The 21,082-nt window shown below is 34.1% G+C and overlaps 2 protein-coding genes across 3 annotated transcripts in view; one reads left to right on the forward strand and one right to left on the reverse strand.

Annotated features, from left to right (window-relative positions):
• Window positions 1-21,082, forward strand: part of LOC111054136 (disintegrin and metalloproteinase domain-containing protein 10) — a 334,035-nt gene that overhangs the window by 6,863 nt on the left and 306,090 nt on the right. The window lies entirely within an intron of this gene.
• LOC120352680 lies at window positions 9,131-10,956 on the reverse strand. Its single transcript, XM_039434385.1, has 2 exons — window positions 10,894-10,956; window positions 9,131-10,100 (listed from the first exon to the last, which is right to left on the reverse strand). Exon 2 carries the CDS (start codon window positions 10,082-10,084, stop codon window positions 9,734-9,736), a length of 351 nt encoding a protein of 116 aa, XP_039290319.1. The 5' UTR covers window positions 10,085-10,100; window positions 10,894-10,956; the 3' UTR covers window positions 9,131-9,733.

Consider the following 21,082-nt stretch of genomic DNA (forward strand, 5'->3'; position numbering starts at 1 on the left):
AAAAAAAACAAACATTTATGGCTATTTATATAGGCTCAACCATATTCTTATGTTATAAACTACACCCATTCCACACGATGATTTATAAAAAAAAATGTTATTTATGACTATTTATGTCATTGTTCTATTCATTTATTGAATTCTTGAAGTTATAAATGTTCGTTCTTCAACCCCTGGAATATGGTACCAGCTATTTTTAGCTCAATATCTATAATTCAATACTGAAAGCATATAATAGACCTATAACTTCTCAATAACACTTCTACAACTGTTATTAACTCCACATTAGTGTTTCAAGTTCTTACATCACGTATTCTTAAAAAACCGCTTATGATCCATGCAAGTGCTTCGATAATTTTTATTCACTTCATTTACCTTATTGTGTAGTTAGCGTTGAAAGTCTTACGACTTGATGAAGTCAAGAATATCCTATTATATTAAACGAGCAATTTCTGTATATATGTATATATTGTATGGTTATGTGGTTATATGGTTATACATTTATGTACAACGGATCTCGAAATCGGCTCTAACGATTTTCACGAAATTTGGAACAAAGTAGGTTTATGATATGAAGATTCGATTGCACTAGGTCTCAAACCTTGGATAACTCGCTGAAGGACATTAAACGGATAAATGTGTCCTTGGAAAAACAGCTGGAAATTTTGTCGTCTGACGATACCGTAATGGAAGAGAGTGAACGAGTGCATGTGTGTGGGATCATCCAGCTGATCTCACGAGAAGAAAAATTCAGCAAGAGAAACTTATTTTCGTTCATTTCTCTTTTTTTTAGAAAACATGTTTACTTCAGAAAGTCCAAAATAGTAACTAGATGCTGTTAGTGATACAAAGTATATTAACAAATATTGTAGCAAACATAGTATATCATTCTAAATCGAATTCATAGTATATAATTATATTTGTAATAATTGATGATGTATTTGTTTTTTTGAAGTGTGAATAAATTTTTATTTTGATGAGTGATAGCAGGTTAACCTAGATTTTGATTTGGACTGTAGTATAAATTTGAAAAGGGACAGTTTTGGGCATAAGCCTGTTGTGCCTCCTCATATAACTGTAAAAATAATTGTACGACTGAGAAAATGAATAAATAAATGTAAACTATAAATTCAATTTTTCGTTACAAATTTTCTATGTTTTTACACTCCAGAGCAAAGCTCGGTCCCCCGATATTAATATTATTATTAAGAGTACTTGATTATTCTTAAAAAACCGATCGAATAGCACTTGAAAATCCGTAATCATTATACTGATTTAAAAACCGATCCCGTATAGCATTTTTCATACCTATTACAGCGAACTAGACTTCGTTTAATCGAATCTCCATTTATGGTGCGAGCAACCATTCCCACTGACCAGTGACCATTCCTGTTGCAGCAGAAAACTTACCGTTAGATTGAAGGAGGCTTATTTCCCACAGGAGAGGTGTGAGGGTGTGAGTGTGTGTGTGTGTGTGTGTGTGTGTGTGTGTGTGTGTGTGTGTGCTCTGTGGTTTTCGGGAGAGTTGCGTTGCGTGCTGCCGATATTAACAGGATGGCGTGAGAGAGAGGACAGGGAAGAGGGGCTTCGTGATCGAGAAGTCGGTAGATATTTGGGAGAGGTGCAACAGCCAATGAGAATAGAGTTGTGGTGCTGATTTCGAGTAACTCTCTTTGCAGCGCATTTCTCTCAGTGGCTGATAATTAATCCGCCGTTTTAATAATTCAATTTCGTTCTCTATTCTGCTGCCAACGTCTTCCGCCCAAGGCTTTGTCACGATCTCGTTGACAATTTCTTTGTTAACCCCCCACCCTCCCCCGACCCGTAATACATCACACAACTCGAGCTCTCTTGACGGATTAACTTTCTTCTTCAACTCTTGCCACCTCTTCTTGTGCACCCTGTCTTTATGCTCATTCTCACTTTCTTCTTCTCTTCAATCATTTTCACTCTCTACATACCACTCTCTACGTCTCTTATCTCTTTTCATTATCTTCGTCTTATTATCTCTATCTTCATTGTTGATTTATTCATTTAAAAACCATTCCTGTGTGTGCCTCTTTTCTTCCGATTATGTACGAGTATTATGTATGTTTCTACACTCTCTCATTTCATTCTCTTTTATCTCTCTCTTCTCTTTTTATTGTATTTCTCTTCTATTCCACATTATGTACTGTGTTTCCTCTTTTTATCCTTTCCCCATACTATCTTCTTCTCATCTCTATTTATCACTTTCCACAATCACATAGCTCAACCTATTCTTATCGCCTCTATATTGTTCTTATTTTGATTACCATTTTCTGAATCTTCTTGTATCTGAATCTATTCTCTCTCCTCCTTGCTTCTTTGTTTGAAATCTATTGAATTTTCTCTTCTTCATTCGATTCTCTCCTTTGCACTTTTTTGTCTTCGCTGTCCTCTCACTTTTTTGTCATCCTCCTTCTCCACTACATCCTCCTCTCCTTTTTTATTTATATTCATCTCTCCTCAGTTTCCAGGTTCATCTCTCCCTTTTATCCATCATTTTTTGCATTGTATTACTGAGCTTATCATCTCCATCCTATTGTCACTTCATCTTCACTTCGCTTGTCACTCTTCTCTCCACGTCTTCCGCATTTTCGACCTTCTCTCAGTGCCGCCTTCGTCTAAGATGCTTCGGGTTTTCTCTACTCCACTTCTCCTCACTTTGTCATCTTATCCTTCTCTCTCCACCTCTTCTCCCATTGCTCTATCCCATTCACACCTTTCCAATCTGCCGGATCCTCACCGACAGGGTTTAGGGGTTTGATGTGAAAAGAAAGAGCCATCATCCGGCGCAATTGTTCAGCAGTCGTCGTGCTAAACCCCGCTAATTAATTTTACATTAAATTAATTGAACGCACTCGGCTTCTTCACTGCAGGCTTCGGGCTGGAGCCGAACTAATTAGAAATTTCATCTGCTATTTCGTCTGCGGTAATCATTTCGAGCGAATTTTTTTTTGTTTGTATGGAGTTTACCTAATTAGATTATTGGAATCAACAAAATAACTTATGTGTGAATTCCACTTCGTATTGCAGTTTACTTATGCATTCTTTGCTGTTTATTCAATTGCATAATCAGGATCAACAATCGCTTGTGTGCTACTGCACGAATATTACATATCGCATATCTGTATGCTGTTATTGATTTCATTCGTTTGGATGACTTGTATTGCTGTCTACTTATTACATGGTGTTATTATGTTCACCTGATGATATTTTGCGTATTACTGTAATAATGTAACAACTTACATTTTGATGTTGGACTTTGAATAACTGCTTCACTGGAATAATCAAATATCATCTTGAATGCATCACTGAACATGTACATAATGTTATTGAAATTTGCCAGATTGAATAATTTGAATCAATAATTATTAAATGTGTGTACTACCAGAGATGAACGAAAAACATATATTGCATTAAGTTTTCGTTTTTCTATGGTACTACATTCATGACGTGTTCTGGGAGGATAATGAACATTCAACCAATAGCAGTAGTTGGGTAACCGGTAACGCTAATCATTTAGAAGCAAGCTTCAGCTCTACCAAAGCAAATTCTTAGTTCGATTTTACCTCCATTGTTGCAAATATTATTAAATCAAACACGTTTGGTCTGGTGATTAATTTATCTATTCCTTCATTTATCGAAAATAGGAAATAGGATAATGAATTTATGTTGAGTGATAAAAAAAATTGTTAGTCAATTCATCATTATTCATTCAATATCAATAAACAAGACGAATATTTCACCGAAAATAGGATAAATGGATTCTCAGTCATGTAATGAAAAAAATAGCAGACTGTAAAGTTAGGACTGACGATTCCTGTCTACCTATCGGTTGATCAACTTATAATTCAAGTAGATATAATTTGGTTTATTTTTTTGTTGTTCTTTGTCATTTCCCATTGGTTCTTCAAGTATTCCATGGGAGATTCCAGCTACTTTGCGTTCAGACGGGCCTACCGACATAGAACTCTACTATATAGATATCTAGTTCTTTGCCTACCACTTCCCACAGAGTGTAGCTGACTCTAGACGTTGCCTACCAACGTGTGACTCAATAGAGTTCAAGGCCTGCCAGTCATGTTCTCTCACTCTTTCTCTTTTTTATCCTCTCTCTCTCTCACTCACTCTCGCTTGTTTCATTCTCTCGATATGTATTTCCTGTTGGCTTGCAGCTGTAAAGGTAGACAGATCTATAGACTGACACATACAAGTATTTACTGATCTATAGGTATGCTTTACATGGACTTGTGAATTTAGAAACATAGATATGTTTCAACATAGAATAGGTACTGTACAGACAAAACGCAGTCTTGCATCGTACGTCTTGTGCATGGCCTTTGTTACTTCAAGTGTGATTCAATTCTAACTGTCAGCATTACTTATAATTAACAGCAATGCTACCCATTTAATCAATGCTGAAATATTTTGAAGTGAATTTCATTATAGCAGACGTAGGATGCAATGTCTCGAAACTCGAAGTAGCAGTTGCTTTTTAAATGGATCGACTAGTGTGTGTTTCCTCTTTTAAATAAATGGGATTTGATTGTTGTTGCTTTAGTGGTTTGTCTTTAAAAGTGCATTGAAGGCCATCAAGTAGTACTGTGGAAGTCTGCTATAACTACGGTTTTGGTGAGGACATTTTTTGTCAGGTTGCATTACTTTTGGAATATAATGATCTGATTTTAGGAGTTTGTGTTTAGGATCATTATAGGTATAGGTATGCCATTAGTATAATGTAGCATAGGTTGAGAAATATCTTATCCAACGAGAAATTAATGTTTTGGTAGAGAGTTAGTGGGAAGGATATTTTTAATATTCTTTCCGAAGAATGGACATTGATATGTCCAAAGCTCCGCCAATTTATGTAGATGCATAACAATATTATCTATAGTTATCACAAATTGCTTTTTTCATATCATATACAGTTCAATAATAATTTTCTTAGTCTATAGTATGTAAATTCATCTATAATTTTGCTGTATTGTAAGCTATTGTATATAAGTATATAAGCCAGTATATATTGTTGTAATCTACATGAATAAAGTACTCATTCAATCAATCCAGGAAAAATATCAGGTTTAAGGATTGTATTTGTTAGGAAGTTTTGGTGAGAATATTTCAGGTCAATAATGCAACTTGTAATGTTGTAATATAATTTTGGACGATACCTGTTGTTTGGTAGCGTAATTATTCATGAATATTGGCAAATAGTCGATTTTTATGGGAGTATTTTGTTAAGGAAGTGTTGAAGTTAAAGGTTTGTTGGATGCTTCTAGATTTAACATTATACTACTTGTAATGCGGTATGTTTCAGACTCCTGGAATCACAGTATATTGTATGAAATTGTCAGTCTTGATATATTTTGTTCAGGAAGTTTAGTCGTGTTCAGTTTTTATATTTGTATTTTGCTTTTAATGTAGAAATTACTCTTGTGGAAATTTACTCTAATGTTACTCTAGAATTTACTCTATGTAGAAAAATACTCTTAAGAAAAATCTTGATTATCCCAGAAATAGCTTGATTATTGAATTCATAAAAATATACTGTACACGTGAATTCGTACTATGTAATTTCACAGTCTCATAAGTTTGTAACGATTATCCTATTTGACAGGATTATACATATATTCTAAATTTACAAATTCATCTCTTCTAAACTTTGTTGGTTTATTTATTCGTAAGTTTCAATTCAATAAATGTGATTGACAGCTTTGTACGTTCTAAATGGAAGAGGAGAAAAATTTGGTGTGAGTTTTTTGAGTGAGTGATTGTCAATCGAGTTGCCAGCAATTCATGATTATTACACAATACGCTTTGTGATGAATCTTTCAAATAGGTCTCATGAGAAGAGAGAAAAAGTTGTGATTACCTTTTAAAATGAAAGAATTTGCTAAAGGAATAGTTAGCGACCGAGCGATAAAGCTTACTTATCAGTAACTGTATATTTGATAAGAGTACCGTTCTGTACTGAATATTTTTCTAGGAAAATTATTCAATAAAATTATAATTATTTTGCAAATAAAGCACAAATTATTTACGAATTGCTCATTGATTTTGAGGTTACACTTTGTTTACTATCGATCAGATGTTTTTAAAACAGTTCGAACGCAGCTGACTGATTCAAAGTATTGTCAAATGTCACGCTGGCTTCACGTAAGATATAATACCATCTCTAAAAATCAAAACTATCCATAAAGGATCAAGAATTTCAAATAAAAAAATAAAATGTATGTATTATAGTTGAAATTATTTATTATTTAAGAAATTATATTATATGTCAGGTCTTATTGTAACTAAATAGGTCATAGCATGAAATTATATTATTGATAAAACGACAGAAATTAATTATAACAATCTCAAACCTAATAAAAATTGTACAAGAGTATTAATTTATTAATAATTTAATTCAACTGAACCACATGGTAATTAAATCTCTATGGCAGGTCTAAGCCAATCACAGTGCATAGAAATAGCACCAAGACGGTGATCGTTTGAAAGCAACACATGTTAATCTATTATCAGACACCAACCCTGCCTTATCAGTTACACTAGCACGTGTACATTGTATGAGAGGAACTATGTCTAGAAGATTAAGCAGTTTTAAGAATTACATAAATTAAATTATTATTGTAATTAAAGGAATTGTATTCTACTACTTGCCACTGACGTCATGTTTACGTCACAAGCGTTCTACCAATGGCAAATTTTTATGCAAATTATTACATTGAGATTCTGAGAAGCAAGGTCTAGCCTAAAAGCTTAGAGAAAAGAGCAGCACTTCCCTTTTGAAATCCTTACCGTGTAGATCTCTTTTTATAGTTACCAAAGACCTATTTGTGAAAATTTCTTGTTCGATTTTAAATGTTCTATTTGTGAGCCGATATTTTTAGGCCAATTTATTTGTTATTTGTAAATTTCTGTTTTCGCCAATCGATAAATTTAAAAGCTTAAAGTAAATTATCCCTTAATTAATTCGGTGAAGGAGATATTTAAATTAAAATTCCCCACGTGCTGAAACCGAAGTCTGGATTGCCGCCGATCAAACGATTTTTGATCTAAAGAAGAAAACCACGACCGCCAAGGAAATTCACGTGAGTTATAAGTTTTAAAAGGGGCCCCAATCTACGCTTCGAAAATATTTCAGTGCAGAAAAACATAAATTTTTCTTCGTTAAATTATTGGCCACGCCGACAAGCGCTTTAGCATTTAAGAGCCTAGAATTTATTCATATCAAATTTATAAGAAATTGTAGTTGATTAGCTATCCTCCGCTGCCTGAACCACGACCCCGAACATTTTAAAAAATATTTTCTATAATTCATTTTTCACTATTTTTTCAAACTGTTAAATTTTATCAATTGTAAAATTCTGTCGAATCACGCATGGTATCATGTAAGCACAAGAACATTTTTAACTCCTTTTGTTAATGCTAAATTATTATCAACCTGTAAATCAAATTCTGAATCTGCACTGTATGAGTACATATTTTATTGTAATATATTTCAGTTTTGTTAATTCGCTTTCTGAGTTCGATTATTTCTTAAGCCTGTCAATTATTGTGTCTGATACGTTCTATATCATCAAGAACCGATCGAATACGATCATTAGAATAATTGAATCAAGCTGGATATTGGAACAGGTCTAAGTGGATGTAGCGAGTGGGGTCAGATCGAGATATTTATTCTTTGTCCTTACCTGCTCATACATCAGCTTTTATCTGTTACCTACCTCGACTTGGGAACGAATGCATCAATTGTACAGCAGAGGCAGCCATAGATCATATAAATTCCTACAATAGAGCTTAAAACCCGACAAGACTCTGTTCTCGAAATATATTCTGAACGATATTTGGTTCAAATACCGTATTTTTTAATCCTTCAGAACTTATTAGAGACGCAGTCCCGTAAATTAGCTACATCGGGATTTTTGCTCGACCTGTATGATTTTGTATGCTCATTCTTCACAGGTAATAATTTTAAGGTATCCGTATTCAGTGTTTAGCGTACGCTACACTACTTATAAAAGTTTCATCATTATACAATCTGTCATTAGAAGAATCAAGGGTGAGCGAGCGTTTAGGCCTCCCGCGATTCCGACAATTGTATGAATCTTGTAGTGAATCAATCAGTCTGGTGTTCACTCAGCGTCCACACACGCATTGCAAAATTTATAGCCTCTACACCATTGACTCAGTACAAGATTCACCCTACATGTGTGAAGCCATCAAATACCGCTCCACATGATTTGGCGCCCAACAGTGATAGGCATTGAAGAGGTGGATAATCGACTGCGAGGATTATTTAGTTGCTCAGTATACTATAGCGCTGACAACGGGAATTTTTTTTTGAAAAATTCATGGTTGTGAATTTTTTCGAATTTAATATTAACTGTTCACTGTTATATAAAATAACAAGAAGTACCATACCCAATTTTTGAACGGAAAAGAAATTTATCGATTGATGAATTTTTAGAGAAAAAATCGAACTCAGAATTTTATTATTGTGTTATTCGAAAATTGGTCATACTATAAGTCATAGGTATAAGAGATATCATAAGAAAGGTCATATTATTTGAAGAACATTAGGTCTATATTGAAACAGTTTATAAAAATTTACAGAAAAGAGGATTGAAGTTATTTACATTTTTAAAAGTTTTTAAAACATAAAGAGGGAAGTAAAATTAAATCACGGATATATTGTGGAATAATTTAAGCAGAGTATCACTGCTTTTATATAAAATTTTGCGAAGAATACTAGCCCTATATATAATTGCGGCAAGAAATTATAAGAATAAAATATTTATAATAATAGTAATAATAAATTATAAGAGGCGTACCTGTATTGCCGCATAAGTGTTCACTGTGTATCCTGTATGTCCTTGTCATTTTTATGTTAACGATATTGCTAACTTGACTCATTTTATCACTGAACACATTGCTAAACCACTTTTTCTGTATTTCACTCACTACGAAGCTATAGCAATTTCTATTGGATTTCTTATTAATTATTTTGTATATCACATCAACACTTTCACGTTTTTTATTCACCGCACACGTTCGTCGCATTATTTTCTCACAAACCATGGCAGGAAACGACCAGGTCAATCCAAGTCTGTCGGACACCGAAGACATCTCACCCGATTGTTCGCCGCCATCCGCATCTGCCACCGCATCCGCCGATTTCCATCCCAATGTACTGGATGATTTATCTTCGACGCAGGTGGAGGAGAGTTGCATTCTAGTGGAAGATCCATCGGCCGCCCAAGAGCTGGAGGACGAAACATCGGGAGAGCATACGGACGACGACGCCCCAGAAGCAGGAACTCCCATTTCTCGCACCGTTGCTCGGATGAAAAACCAGCAGATGACCGTTAGATGTATGCCCGCTCCCGCACTGGATACGGACACCCTCCTGAAAGCAATAACCAAGATGATGGACGATTTAAATAAAAAATGCGACCAAACAAAAGAAGAATTAAAGGAAGACAACAAACAAATAAAAGAAGCATCGAAGAAAACAAATGAAGCAATAAACAATCTGAGTAAGAAAACCCAACAGTGGAGGGAAGAAATCAGACAGGCAAGGGAAGCCGACAAACAAGCAAGAGAAGAATTAAAGAGGGAAATCCAACAGATGGAGAAGGCAAGTGAACAAGATTTTGAAAAATCAGAACAAAGGTTGAAGGAAGCAGCGGAAGAAAGCAAGATATTAGGACGGCAAATTGAGGAGAAGTGTCATGCAAAGGAAATCAATATTGGACCAGAGACTGAACCCACGCATGCGGAAGTAAACACACTCGAAGGAGAGGTCATAAAACAGACAAACGAACGTGACACATATATGGAAGACCAACCTACCGAGAGTGTCAAGACTGAAGTCGCGCCGCACCCCGCCGAACGCCGAGAGGGACTGGACGACATCACCAGCCAAGCCGAGGACATCATTCGTGGCATAGAGGGACAGCCCGTACCACCGCGCGCCGGACACCAGGAGTCCAAGGACGTTGCCGACCACGTTGAAGAGCAGCCCGGACCGCCGACCGCCCACATCACCGTCCATCCACCGAAGACAGCATCTACAACAGATAAACCTGGTACTCATGAAGATCGCCCACTAAACAATAGAAATGAAACAGAAACCCACAACAAATTGAAATCACAACTGAAAATAAAAACCTCTAAATCAAAACAACACACAAGTGAAATAGCAGCTCCACGGAAAAGAAAAATAATGTCAAGAAGAACCTATCTACACCGCCGTCATGTTAGGCTGAAATCGTACATCAAGCTTCCTACCAGCATGCAAGAAAAAAGGAAAGTAGTCTCAAGAAAGGCCTACAACCACCGCAGTCATGTCCGGTTAAAATCAAGCCAACTGTACACCACCATGCAGAAAAGAAAAGGATTATTTGGAAAGACACACAGACACCACCGGCATGTCAGATTTAAGGATATCAAACTGCATGTCACCGGCCGACCAAGAGGAAACGAATTTGTAGGAAATGATCTACACCACAGGCACATTCGTTTTAAGCCAAATTTAATAAAATGGATAGTCACAAATCGGAATTGGACCTTGGAGGATACCGAAATCAAATTTAGATGGGGGCTTAAGAAATAATTTCGGATTAACTGAAAAATTGCATTTGTGGAATACACCAATTATCAAACACTTCATGGTCACAGCCTACCCACCGAATCACATCTTTGCAGACCAGCATATTTCTACTACAGCCTAATAATCAACATAACCTAAACTTCGCCGCATATCATCTAATAAACAACAATCCACTTCAAATGAAGAAATTATTATCAACTTTAATAACAGAAGAAAATAAAACTACGAAACAACTTTAAAAATTTACCAACCTAATCAAGCCATCCGCGTCATGTCATAGTCATCACAGAAACAATCGCCTAGTTATATCTGCCCAACTGGAAAACAAAAACAAAAATTGGATTATCCACAGAAAATAATTATAAATTAGAAATAACATGAAATTAGTAGCGAATAGGAGGAAAGAAAATAAACAAAGTTTATTTGAAAAAAAATGTGTAAATCTAACCTTGAAATACAGAATCAATAGAAAAATCTACTCAGAACCAAAGCCTGTTCGATAATTTTCTTCGTCCCACCAACCAATGTGTGCGAAATCCTAGAGTCAATGTATAGAATCAAAGCAATATCGTTATTTAATTATTGTAACCTGTTATTTAATGTGAAATTATAAGTAAAAAATGCAACCAAAAATATATATTTATGTTAATTTGCACGAAATGCGCATGTTCTATGTCATATATGAATGTATCTCTAAAAACCTCCAAAGAAAATGAAATTCTTACCTTCAAATGTGAAATTTATCACTGTTGCATCAAAAGATCATGAATTGAAATTCAAATTGATAAATGTAAGACTTAATATTTGTAACCAACATTGATAAAAATCAAGAAAGCCATTTCAAGTGTAACCCTGTTTGTACGCAACGTACTAAGCGCAAATAAGGAATTGCTCGAGTCAAACGGTGGACGATTGTCAAGTCACCGAAGTAAAATCACACTCTCACCCAATTTATGTAAAAGCCAAACCAAAGAGTCGAAACTTGTAATAACCATGAAAAAATGATGAAAATCTATATTTGTTGCAAATACTGTTCAAATCTTAAGAAGTAATATGTGAAATCTTGTATATTTGTTATAGTTATGGGTCTGCTCATAAGCCACCCGTGAATGGAAGTTGTGGAGTTGTTTTAATGAAGGATCCAAAGAGACCTCATTAATTATTGTATTTCGATTGTATCCAATGAAAGGAACAATCAATTATTTATTTTCTCGTAGCCAAAAGTGCACGATATATTGTTTTTAGTGTTAAGTGTGGAGTTTTCGTAGAAGTAAGGAGATGAAATAGTGTATTCATCACAATATCGGATTTTTCAAATAGTCATTGTTTCGACTCGTCTCCCAATTACCTATTTAAAATATCCTGGGGGCTTTTGTGTGATGAATCTTTCAAATAGGTCTCATGAGAAGAGAGAAAAAGTTGTGATTACCTTTTAAAATGAAAGAATTTGCTAAAGGAATAGTTAGCGACCGAGCGATAAAGCTTACTTATCAGTAACTGTATATTTGATAAGAGTACCGTTCTGTACTGAATATTTTTCTAGGAAAATTATTCAATAAAATTATAATTATTTTGCAAATAAAGCACAAATTATTTACGAATTGCTCATTGATTTTGAGGTTACACTTTGTTTACTATCGATCAGATGTTTTTAAAACAGTTCGAACGCAGCTGACTGATTCAAAGTATTGTCAAATGTCACGCTGGCTTCACATAAGATATAATACCATCTCTAAAAATCAAAACTATCCATAAAGGATCAAGAATTTCAAATAAAAAAATAAAATGTATGTATTATAGTTGAAATTATTTATTATTTAAGAAATTATATTATATGTCAGGTCTTATTGTAACTAAATAGGTCATAGCATGAAATTATATTATTGATAAAACGACAGAAATTAATTATAACAATCTCAAACCTAATAAAAATTGTACAAGAGTATTAATTTATTAATAATTTAATTCAACTGAACCACATGGTAATTAAATCTCTATGGCAGGTCTAAGCCAATCACAGTGCATAGAAATAGCACCAAGACGGTGATCGTTTGAAAGCAACACATGTTAATCTATTATCAGACACCAACCCTGCCTTATCAGTTACACTAGCACGTGTACATTGTATGAGAGGAACTATGTCTAGAAGATTAAGCAGTTTTAAGAATTACATAAATTAAATTATTATTGTAATTAAAGGAATTGTATTCTACTACTTGCCACTGACGTCATGTTTACGTCACAAGCGTTCTACCAATGGCAAATTTTTATGCAAATTATTACATTGAGATTCTGAGAAGCAAGGTCTAGCCTAAAAGCTTAGAGAAAAGAGCAGCACTTCCCTTTTGAAATCCTTACCGTGTAGATCTCTTTTTATAGTTACCAAAGACCTATTTGTGAAAATTTCTTGTTCGATTTTAAATGTTCTATTTGTGAGCCGATATTTTTAGGCCAATTTATTTGTTATTTGTAAATTTCTGTTTTCGCCAATCGATAAATTTAAAAGCTTAAAGTAAATTATCCCTTAATTAATTCGGTGAAGGAGATATTTAAATTAAAATTCCCCACGTGCTGAAACCGAAGTCTGGATTGCCGCCGATCAAACGATTTTTGATCTAAAGAAGAAAACCACGACCGCCAAGGAAATTCACGTGAGTTATAAGTTTTAAAAGGGGCCCCAATCTACGCTTCGAAAATATTTCAGTGCAGAAAAACATAAATTTTTCTTCGTTAAATTATTGGCCACGCCGACAAGCGCTTTAGCATTTAAGAGCCTAGAATTTATTCATATCAAATTTATAAGAAATTGTAGTTGATTAGCTATCCTCCGCTGCCTGAACCACGACCCCGAACATTTTAAAAAATATTTTCTATAATTCATTTTTCACTATTTTTTCAAACTGTTAAATTTTATCAATTGTAAAATTCTGTCGAATCACGCATGGTATCATGCAAGCACAAGAACATTTTTAACTCCTTTTGTTAATGCTAAATTATTATCAACCTGTAAATCAAATTCTGAATCTGCACTGTATGAGTACATATTTTATTGTAATATATTTCAGTTTTGTTAATTCGCTTTCTGAGTTCGATTATTTCTTAAGCCTGTCAATTATTGTGTCTGATACGTTCTATATCATCAAGAACCGATCGAATACGATCATTAGAATAATTGAATCAAGCTGGATATTGGAACAGGTCTAAGTGGATGTAGCGAGTGGGGTCAGATCGAGATATTTATTCTTTGTCCTTACCTGCTCATACATCAGCTTTTATCTGTTACCTACCTCGACTTGGGAACGAATGCATCAATTGTACAGCAGAGGCAGCCATAGATCATATAAATTCCTACAATAGAGCTTAAAACCCGACAAGACTCTGTTCTCGAAATATATTCTGAACGATATTTGGTTCAAATACCGTATTTTTTAATCCTTCAGAACTTATTAGAGACGCAGTCCCGTAAATTAGCTACATCGGGATTTTTGCTCGACCTGTATGATTTTGTATGCTCATTCTTCACAGGTAATAATTTTAAGGTATCCGTATTCAGTGTTTAGCGTACGCTACACTACTTATAAAAGTTTCATCATTATACAATCTGTCATTAGAAGAATCAAGGGTGAGCGAGCGTTTAGGCCTCCCGCGATTCCGACAATTGTATGAATCTTGTAGTGAATCAATCAGTCTGGTGTTCACTCAGCGTCCACACACGCATTGCAAAATTTATAGCCTCTACACCATTGACTCAGTACAAGATTCACCCTACATGTGTGAAGCCATCAAATACCGCTCCACAGCTTTTAAAACAAATTCTCAAAAGAATGAATGAATAGCTTGGCCTCAAGAGAGACCGATGCTAATTTGAGTCAATAGTTTGTACGGAAAGGATAGGATGTTTTAAATTAAGAGTTTTTTGTTGAGGAAGTACAATGGATCAGTTGAAATCAATTTAGATTGGATCCAATTAATTAGTGATGGAGAGTCGCTTATTGGAAACAGTGAAGTACATTCATTACAATAAACTTGTGTCATTCCAAGTAAAGTAGTTGATAATGAACCAACTTGGAAGTCTACTGAAGGCTTGGTTGAACATTTTGACAAAATTTTACATTATTTGCGGAATGAAATATTGATCTTTTAATGAAGATGTTGACATAAAATGCATTTATTCTATAATTATTGAGAATAGAAATTGAAAAAAGGAGCATTTATTTATTAGTTGAACAATGTACAATTGGTTGATATATGTTATATGGTTGATGGGAAGTATAACAGAAAAATATAGAGTTACCGTTAAAAATGCTTTCAAAGAAAAAAATCTTGTCAGGAATTATTACGGAATAAAAAGAAAGTTGGGGACTTGAACACAAACTTAATGGAGAGATAAAAAAATGTTCTTGAAATCCAATTCCTTACTGAAAATTTTGACTTAATATTCCATTATTCAAATGATTCACAACTAATTGAAACTGAAATTGATTCGAACATTAGTAAAATTCAGAATAGGAGTTGACATTTCAAATCAAACTCTCTTGTCATGCAGAATAGAGAGAACGCTGTCAAAATTGAATTACAGAAGTGTTATGAATATTTACCCAAAAATAATGTATTATTCTGGATGAACTTCCACTACAAAAGTTTGTCCTCAGTACTAGAAAATTCAGCTAGTATTCCCTAAATCCTTGATAACACAATTTCAGCTAATGAACAATAACTGAGATTCTGTCGAGAGAACCATTTCAAATTGCAACAACGCTAATCCATGAAATGATAAATAAATTGTGGCATTGCTGTATACCGGCCTTAGGTCAGCTATATAGACAGCATTTAGTTTCGTATAAATTGTTTACATACATAACAAGTATATATGACGACATTGAGCTGTTATATACAGTATGTATGTAAACATTTTCTTTTCGCATATACTTCATATACATGTGTGACAACATTCAGTTTTTGTTGGAGGCGGACCGTTTCGTTATGTTTGCTGTTGGAGAGACACATGTTGTTGTGCGGGCTTTGTCCATGTGAGCCGGCCCCGGGACTCCTCCGTCCACCCAAAGGCACTAACAAAACATTGGTGCTGTGCTGGTTGATGGGGGTTTGTGGTGGGTATGGAATGGGAGGAGGCAGGAAAGTGGGGTGGAAGAAGGTGATTGATGAAAGGAAATAGATAAGGAAGAATAAGATAAAAGGGAATAAACAGGAAAGAATAAGATGTAAGGGAATAGACAGAGAAGACTAGGATAAAAGGGGATACACAGGGAAGAAGAAGATGTAAGGGAATAGACAGGGAAGACTAAGATAAAAGGGGATAGACAGGAAAGACAGGGAGGGGAATAGATGATGAGATGAGGAGCAGGGGGAGTAGAAAAGAGTAGGTATGATGGAAGAGGTACAGGAGGAGAAGAGATGAATGAAAGGAGAAAAATTTTGAAGACAGCAAGTTGGAGGAAGAGAAAATTGATGACGAGGAGAAGAAGTAGGAGATTAGGATAAATTATTGATAAGAGACAATAAATTGATAAAGGACGATTGACAAAGGATAATTGACAATTGATAAAGGAGTTGTAGTCCAACTATGAAATACATTAGTAAGACGAACAGAAGGAGTAGAAGAATGAGAATAAGAAGAGAAATGAATAAAATAGATAAGAAAGATGAAAAGTGGAATTTAGTACTAGAATTGTGAGAAGGTGAATGGAGAGGAAGAGGAGGGAATGAGAAAGTAGTTCTGGAAAAATATGTAGATAGGGAAGTCAGGGTGCAGGAGAAATCGAATGACGGTAAGAAAACAAGGTCAGGTCAAAGTGCAAAAGTACGTAATAGAGTGAGGCAGGCAGTAGGCCTAGTTGAAATAGAGGAATTGGTGATCAATGAGGGAGAGGCAGAGGATGTGCGAAAGAAGATGATGGACAGAGGGAACCGGAAGCGAAGTAAGAGGAATTGGAGAAAGTATTTGTATGAGAAGAAAAGTTGTCTGTTTAATGTGTGGTATTAGAGTAAATTAGAAAACAGAAGAAAGAAGTAGATAGAAAAGAAAGGAATGAATGGTTGGGAAATCAGGGATATAAGAATAGAGTGGAATAGAAGTAGAAGGTTAGAATTACTCTATTATGAAACGGGAGAGAAGGGCTGAACTGAGCCTCAGATGACAAATAAATGCAAGAATAAATACAAAACTGGAATAGAATAAGAAGGGTAGGAAGGGGTTTGAATTGTTAACTGGGTGTAGGATTCATAGGATAATGGAGAAAAATAAAGTGGGAGAGTCATAGGAGAGGAAGATAATTTTTAGTAGAGTGAGGACGAGGAGGAGGAGGAGGAGGTTGAGTAGAAAGTGGAATGAGGAGAGTTGAGTGGAAAGGGGTTGATTCCATTCGAGCGCTCTCAAATTAAATTTAAACTTACGGTTAGTCTGACATGCATTTGCGTTTGACCTCTCTATTCATTGAATGAATGCTGCTTGCTGCTTTCACTATCATTCTGCTTTAACTGACACAAAACTTTGTCGTTCATTGTTCACTTATTGCTGCTCCAATAAACCGTTTTCACTATAGACGTTATTTAGCTATTGTCCATTGATTTTCAATCTTTCGATGATGGGATTATGGTGATGAGCTATTGATTGTTATATGATTATAATCAATTGTTATTCATGTGCCTCTGATATAATAATGTGATACGAGATTCGAAAAAGCTTCCATTGAATTTAAGTTAAATACACCATACCAAATATTAATAAACTTGATACAAAATTTTAAAAAGGTGACATTGTTTAAACGTTGAATAATATATGATGATATGAATAGGATACTTGAATACAGTGCAGCCTTAATACATACAGAACTTTCCTGAATGTATTCCAACTCACTATGAAGAAGACCACTAGAAGACAACTTCAATGATTGCATATTAATTTATGATAGTGATGATAATATGTGAGTAAATAAATAAAAAATATTCTTTATCTTCTTACATCCAATGAGTTCCTATAGCTAAAATTCTCTTGACTGCTCCTGCATTTGTTTACGACCATTCACTAATTCCTCATTCAAGCTGAAAATATTGCGTTTTTTTGAATATCTTGTAAATTTCTGTGTTGTTATCAGTAACAAAATTAGTGAAATTTGATTTGATTTTAATTTCATCAGTCTCATCATTCAAACCTCCAATAAATTTTATAGTGTAACTAAAAATTATATTCAATTGCAAAAATTTTATATAAAATCTCAATACTTTTTTATAGTAATCTGCATTTTTGTATGGAGAGCAATTCACCCTTTCCACTTGATTAAAATGGATCACTACAATATTTTATGTTTAATATAAAGGTTTAAAGAGAGTTGAAAAGTAAAGAAAGAGGGTAGAAATGTAGAGGCCGAACTTCAGAGCTCAGTTGCAGCTCTGTTTACATTGTGTGTTGACTGAGTTGTGAATTCTGAATTGTCCGGTCGACTTGATTACTACGGTTTATCAACCCTTACGTCAGTTCTGCTTCCGAAAATTTGATCTCCCTTTCATCATCACCTCTCTTTATCCATTAGATCACCCACTCAAATCCAAATTCTTGTTTGAGACACATCCAGGTTTTCCTAATTATCAAAATGTCAAGCACTGATGTAGAGACTACCAGCATCTCCATCTCCACGTGTATCATTCGACATTTTCATCTCCATCATTTACTATTTCAGTCCACCCTACTTATTTATTTTTATTTTACCCTTCATTATATTTATATCATATACATTATATTTATCTTTTACCTATATATTTTTATGAATGTTCCTTACTTACAAAAGTATAAAAATAGACCTTTTGATAGGATATTAATATTTATTTATTCGTGGACAGAATCACAAATCATATAAATATGATTAGGAAGGAACAACAGGCTTGGCCCAAATCTATTCCATTCCCAAATTTTGATAAATTAATTAAATTTCCAAAAAATAGGTTATGTTTCTACTGTAAAACGTTCAAGTTCAATTTTCGTCCAAAAGTATATATAAGCTAAAAATTTTGAATTTAGAAAAATTAAAACACCAAACTATATTTAAATATAACACTCAATTATCACTTCATATTGAATTAGTCAAGTTATTTTATAAAATTTTGAACGCAAAAATACACACAACTTCTTTCACTAAGCACAGCTATAAATTTATTAAGAATGTTGATGATCGCTACTGATATATTTATATATTAATATATTTAGTGGAATGTTGTAATTTTTGGTTGCAACTCAAAACTTATTAAAAAGTTTGAATTTTATACAAAAAACAACGTGTTCCACTACTCAGAACAGAGAAAGGAACATTATATTGAGTAATCTTTGTATCTTGATTAAAAATACTCAAATTTATGAGAAACAGATCTTTTAGAAACTTAGAATGTAGTATTCGGTGTCACACCACCATCATTCTAGAGAATATTTAAATTCAATAAATAATAATACTCAATTGTGGAGGAGCAGAATATGAATATACTGTAGTTAATTGTGAATTGAACATTATAATTAGGAGGCTGATCTGTGAAGGTGGAAGTCTGCTATTGGCTGATTTAATTTTGCAGAGATATGAAGTGTTGTTATTTGTACTAGAAGAAAATAAAATAATTATATTAGTGATACATTGTTACATCAGTATTCATAGATTCTTACAATGTTCATTTTCAATATATTATACTGATTATTGATTCTCATTGCGTTTTCAAACACTATCAACATTTGTTTTTATAAGCTAAATCTTGATAAATGTATTCATACGATTAATGATCTGGTGAGAAAATATCCTTTCGAAAGTGATTCCATGACTTCATGCTGTTAATTCAAGTTGAAATCGATAGTAGTTTTCCTATTTGTTGAAATAATTCTAAGCTGATGATTGTGTGCTACAAACTACAACAATCAGTCTCATTTATTTCTAAATAGCAAAACGTTCTTTACTGATGCAAATCTGATTGAAATTCGTTTGGCTGAGGATATAACTGTGGCTAGTAGCTGCACTTGCCATGCAACATGCAACGTGTTTTGTTTGCATGCATTGTGTCAAGAATCATTTAATTCAAAGGCTTGATCTTCTTGCATGACAATGCATCAACTGTTATTAGTTTAGGATCTATTAAATGCAAAAGTTCCACATTTTTCCATTCAATAATAGTTTTCTATTGGTGGATACACTGCTTGAAGTATGTCATGGATAGTAGTACAATAAATAACGTTTTATTTATTTTCTCCAAAATAAAGATTTTGACTGATAATATGCAGCGATAAAATGGGTTTCAAGGGTTGAATGAAGTTCACAACTCCTTCTATCAACTGGTTAAAACTTTTTTATACTACTAAATGGTTATTTTTCTATCAATAAAATGTATTCAATTGTTGCTTGATGTTCCGGTATGGAATGTAAGAATTACATTAATAATCAATTACATATATAATGTATAGAATCACATTCTATACTCACTGATACCGATAAAATGGGAATTACCGACCTGCATTTGGGAATTATGAATTTAAATTATTGTTATGGAATCATTCTCATTCTCACATTAGTAAACATTTTTACTTGGAAATGTCGAAAATACTTGATTTATTGAAACGTTGTAACATTACTTACGTTCAAAACACTACCAATAAAGTTCATGTTGATGTTCTCAACTTGATTGATATTATTCATGTTCAATCTGCAGGCTTTACATTTTCATCCTCAAAACTGGTTGATGTCTAGAAGTTAGACCATTTCACAGACATTGAGGGCATATCATGTGTTGCAACTAGCTAGGCCTACTGCAATATCTGGTATTTCAGCATTCCTTCGATGAATTGTTGATATATTCTAGGTTCCATCCAGTTTACGAAGAATGTGGATGATATTGCCAATTGACTTCAATGTGAAGTTGAACCATAAGTTGATTAATGAAGACTTTGTAGGCGATTATAACATTTAAAGTAATATTATTTGATTTACTTCAAATCTAATACTTGACCGTATTTGTATCACTTTTAAAAGAGAACATTGTTCTCTTAGTGAACAGCTATTTAATTCTGTAACATACGAGCTTTTCAATGCGATGCTCTTAATTATGAAGCCAAGTTCCATATTGTAATCTCCTCTCAAACGCATAGACGTATGCTTACTCTCAAAAACAGGCACATGGCACAAGTATTTACTCTCTCCTTTCTCTCTCTCTCTCACTCTCACTCCTCTTCATCTATTACTATCGGCCTCTCTTTCACACATACGCTCATGCACATGACTAAACTTTCTTGAATTTAGATAACAGAATAAACCTTCTCTCGTTCGGCAGCGAATTAATTCCACCCTCCTATAATATTTTAGGCCGAATTAAGTGACGTAAATCTGCTCGGCGTTTCTAGGAGCCAAAGTTGGACGATTTATTCGCTCTCAGGTTCGCCAACCAGCTCGTTCGCCT

Source organism: Nilaparvata lugens, chromosome 8, assembly GCF_014356525.2.
Source record: "Nilaparvata lugens isolate BPH chromosome 8, ASM1435652v1, whole genome shotgun sequence".
Lineage (NCBI taxonomy): Eukaryota > Metazoa > Arthropoda > Insecta > Hemiptera > Delphacidae > Nilaparvata > Nilaparvata lugens.

What these genes read in the sequence shown, in the direction of transcription:
- LOC120352680 (XM_039434385.1), bottom strand. Translation starts at nt 10,084, where the DNA reads ATGGACGGTGATGTGGGCGGTCGGCGGTCCGGGCTGCTCTTCAACGTG.